Below are 4,620 nucleotides of genomic sequence, written 5' to 3' on the forward strand. Positions count from 1 at the left end.
CTTCCTTGTCACAATAATAACTTTCTATGATCAGAATCTTTTTGGTTGTTCATTTTCCAGTCTACTTTTTCTTTACTTTTAACTCTATGCTAAAGTGGGACTCTGTTTCCAGGATGGAGGGTGAATTGTTCCAAGCTTTAGGGCTTTTTTTTTCCTGAAGCTGTTTTCAGAGGTAATTCTGGGGACATGTAAGTTTTTTACTTTTGCAAGCTGGTGTGCTCTAGAGAGAGGTGTGTTTACTGTTCTCCTGTACTGAGCACTAGTTTGTGCGCAACTGCAAGCACTCTTTTCAACCCTGCAACTGTGGCCAGAGTACCCACACCCCTGTGGCCACAGACCCTTCTGTGCTAGTGGTCCTCCTAACACTGGGACTAAGACCCAGCACTTCAACACAGATCCAAGTATACACAATGCAACAGAGTCTAGCCCCTGGTGCCAGCAAAGGGACCCCTAAAAATCTCCTGATTTGTTGTCTGATCCCATTACCATCTGTGAGCTAAGAGGTCTGGAAATTACCACTGCTGAAACTGATTCAGGCATCCTGAGACCTGCTGCTTATTTGCTGGGGTTGGGTCTATGCTGGTGTGGCCTGTACTGGACGGTGCTTCTCTCTCATTCTGGTGCAGTAGACCTTTCCTATCAACCTTTTAAATTGGCTTGGACTGGAAAGTTGTTTCACTGTCTTTTTGTGGGTTCTCCTGCTCTACAATTTGTTTAGAGTCATTATTTAAAGGTATACAAGGGAATTTGGGGGAGAGCTCAGGCAGTCTCTGCATTTGCTCCACCATCTTGACTCTGCCTCTGGAAACATAGATTTCTTAATACGCATTCAAATGTCCTTTTTAATTATTAAACTGCCTCTGGGGTATATTATGGCTCTTTCCCTATTATATTTATATTTAAATAGAATATTATGATGTATGATCCTCACTGCATATAAGTTATGATTTTGGCAATTATTTGTGTCCCAGCAATAAAATTTTCCATAGGAGGTATGGAATGATTTTTAAATTTTGAGTGACAATAGAATATTTTATGCAATTTCCAAAATTGAATTGTACACAGAACTTTTTTGAAAAATTAAACAGAGAATCATTGTCAGGTCTCATGCAAGAAACTTGATTATTATATGGTCCTAGAATAAAGTGGCTTTGAAACATACAACTTGACATAGAAGGCTTAATCCATTCATAAAAGTAGTCATATTCCCTTTTTATGTAATATAAATTAAATAGTAACATCATTTTTTCTTGGTTCTACCTTGATGAAATACACTCAAACCTTCAAATATATATGATAACATTGCCCTCTAATGGGTAGCCAGAAGAGGAATTACATGTTGTTCCCCTATGAAATATCTTGTAAATCTAAGGGAAGTTTCTAATATTTCAGAGTTTAGACCTTGGCTAAAAACCAACAAAACTAAAATAAAAAGAACAATAACAAAAAAAAAACCCCTCTCTTTCATGAATAATTAAGACAGCAAGGACTCTTATTGATGAAATGAGTTTATTAGGACTCCTGCTCCATCAACTTGGATTTTTTATTAATGGTACCAAATTCTTAGGATAAAACAACTTATAATTTTTCAATGCTATTAAAATTATAAAAATTACATTCAGCCAAAATATTACAAATTGAATTTCTTTTTTTCAATGGAAAAGATGTAAATAAGCTACCAAAATTAAATAGAGAAACTAGAATGGGAATAGTGAAACTATTCTACGTTCTTTTTACTAATTAAAAAGATTAGGGCTTAATTCCAGCTTGAAAAATATGCTTATATTTTTTGAGGCAGTATTGTACAATGGGAAGTGAACTAAGTATGGGGCTAGTTCAAATAATGTCTCTGCCACCTGCTAGCTATATAAATATGAACGAATCACTTAACTTCTTTGGACATCAGTTAGTCCATATATAAGTTGGGAGGGTTGGGCTGAGTGATCTTTAAGCATCCTCCCAGTTTAAAACCTGTATTCTGTAACCAGAGAGATAATTTTGTCCAGAGTTCTTAATCATTTTTTTATGTCATGCACCCAGCCCTTTGACAATCTAGTGACACTTATGTGCCCCTTCTCAGAGTAATATTTTACAGGCAGACACTGAAATACATGATTACAAAAGAAATCAATACTGGAATTCATTTATCAAAAATAATTTAGCTATTAGGTAATGATTTTCTCTGAGGCACCTATTTTACAGATAAAAACTTTGAGACTCAATGAAATTGCCCAACATCACATAGATTAAAATCAGCATTTTAACAGATAGCATGATTCATGGCCCAACACTCTTGAGGCATACTATGTTCTTGGTTTACCTTAAAAAGAACTGACTATAGCAGCCCCAAACAAGGCAATCAATCATAGTGTACAGTTTGTTTTTTCTGACCTTGGCCACTTTCTCCCTGCTTTGGCAAACGTGTATTCCCTAACTCCCCACCCCACCCAGAGTCTCTCCATATTAATGCTGAATTTACCAAGAATACCTCATTGATATGGATTCAGCATCTAAGGTAGTTGTGATTACAGGTATATACCAAGATACTTGCTGTGATTAAGGATTTCTAAAAATTTCATTGTACTTCCACATTAGTGAATGTATAGGAATGAGGACTAGAGAGTTGACTTCTTTGACATGGGACTCAGAGATGAGGAAGTACCCTTCACCATTGCAAAACATCCCTGTTTCTGAAACTTAGAGTCTTAGAAAGTTACATAAAAGTATTGAGAGGTTATATGCTTTGTCCAGAATCATATTGACAAGCAATAAGTGTGTCAGAGGAGGATCTAGCATTGAAGTCTTTCTGGCTTCTCAGCCAATTCTCTATATGCATTCAACACTGCCTTTATGTATATATCTCACATTTCTAAATTTTTTGAATAAAAGAAAAGTCACTTATAGAAAGGAGATTTTATTCCAATGCAAAGACTAAAATAATATAAAAAATTCCACTGTATTCATATTATGCTGAAATACCAACACAAAACACTAGGGAAAAAAGTTTATAAATTAATTATTAGGAAGGAAGTATGCCATACTGGAGAAAGAACAGGAAAACTGACAGATGCTAGCTATGGCCATCTGAGGCAATTCAATTACTTTCTAGATGTGCTAGGCTAGATTCTTGGTTTTTAATTTTTTTCTTTTCTTAAAAAATAACCATTTATTTGTTTAATTTGACATTCTTTTTTTCATTTTTATAGCATTTTATTTTTATAGTCTTATGTAAAGACAATTTTAGCATTAATTTTTTTCACATTTTTAAGTTTCTTTATTATTCAAAAACATATATTTTTATTTACTTTTATGATTCTGTGTTTGTGCCTTTAATACCTTCACGATGATTTTCTGCTTCTCAATCAGGAAAGCATGCCTGATTCTGTCACAGACACATTTAGCACACATGAAGCCACCATAAGCCCTGCTGACATGCTTTTTTGTCTTTGATAGCCTCATAAGAACTTTAGGTGTCACTGCATGAACACCTTGAAGTCTTCCTGGGCAAACACCATAGGCTGATTTTGGTGCTTTTCCAACTTTCTTGGTATAAAGGTAAACAATTCCGTTACCTGGGGTTCCTGACAGCCAAGTTTTGTTGGAAGCTGTATTGTAGGACAGCCTACTGCAGTATGTCAGATGCTGAACCATTTTTAATTTCTCTCAGGTCAACTGCCAGAAGAGGCCTTTAGTATTAATTTTTACAAGATTTTGAGTTCCAAATTTTTCTCCTTCCCTTCCTCCCATCTCCCTTCCTAAAATGCTAAGTAATTTGATGTAGATTATGTATTTTCAATCATGTAAAACATATTTCCATATTAATCACAGTTGCAAAAGGAGAAACAAACCAAAAGGAAAAAGCCATAAAAAGTAAAAGAAAATAGTGTGCTTCTATCTGCACTCAGAGTCCATCGGTTCTTTATCTAGACACAGATAGCATTGTCCATCATGCATCTTTTGTAACTAACTTGGATTGTTGTATTGTTGAGAAGAGCTAAGTCATTCACAGTGGATCATTACACATAGTTGCTGTTACTATGTGTAATATTTTCCTAATTTTACTCCTTTTATTTTGCATCAGTTCATACAAGTCTTTCAAGGTTTTTCTGAAATGTACTTGTTCATTATTTTTTATTTCTTATTGTATTACATTACATTCATATACTGACATTCATTTTTTTACATTCCCTCCTTTCACCCCTTCCCCTACCCATTATGAAGTAAAGAAATAAAATGCTTTTTATATATGTGGGATCATGCAAAATATATTTCTGTATTAACCATTTTGGGAAAAAAAGAAAGAAAATTAAGATTAAAAAAGTATGCTTCAATATGCTTTTAGAGTTCATCAGTTCTCTAGAAATGAACATTTTTTATAAGTCATTTGTAATTGCCTTGAGATCATTATATAGATTAGAGGAGCTAAGTCTTTCATAGTTGATATAATATTGCAGTAACTGTGTACATGTTTTTCTGGTTCTGTTCTCATTTTGTATCAGTTCATTCTTCCCAAACTTTTCTGAAACTTTTTCCTCTCTCATTTCTTACAGCATAATAACATTCCATCACAATGATGTACCACAACCTGTTCAGCCAGTTCCTAATTAATGGGCATCCCAA

At 34.4% G+C, this 4,620-nt stretch overlaps 1 protein-coding gene across 1 annotated transcript; it reads right to left on the minus strand.

The window, feature by feature from the left end:
* Window positions 1-3,297: 3,297 nt before the first annotated feature.
* Window positions 3,298-3,651, minus strand: LOC138155005 (large ribosomal subunit protein eL34-like). Its single transcript, XM_069080015.1, has one exon. The coding sequence runs from the start codon at window positions 3,649-3,651 to the stop codon at window positions 3,298-3,300; it is 354 nt and encodes a 117-aa protein (XP_068936116.1).
* Between the last annotated feature and the right edge of the window lie 969 nt (window positions 3,652-4,620).

This window comes from Petaurus breviceps, unplaced genomic scaffold (genome assembly GCF_028583685.1).
Source record: "Petaurus breviceps papuanus isolate PSGF00001 unplaced genomic scaffold, PetGlider_PUasm1.0 91133, whole genome shotgun sequence".
Lineage (NCBI taxonomy): Eukaryota > Metazoa > Chordata > Mammalia > Diprotodontia > Petauridae > Petaurus > Petaurus breviceps.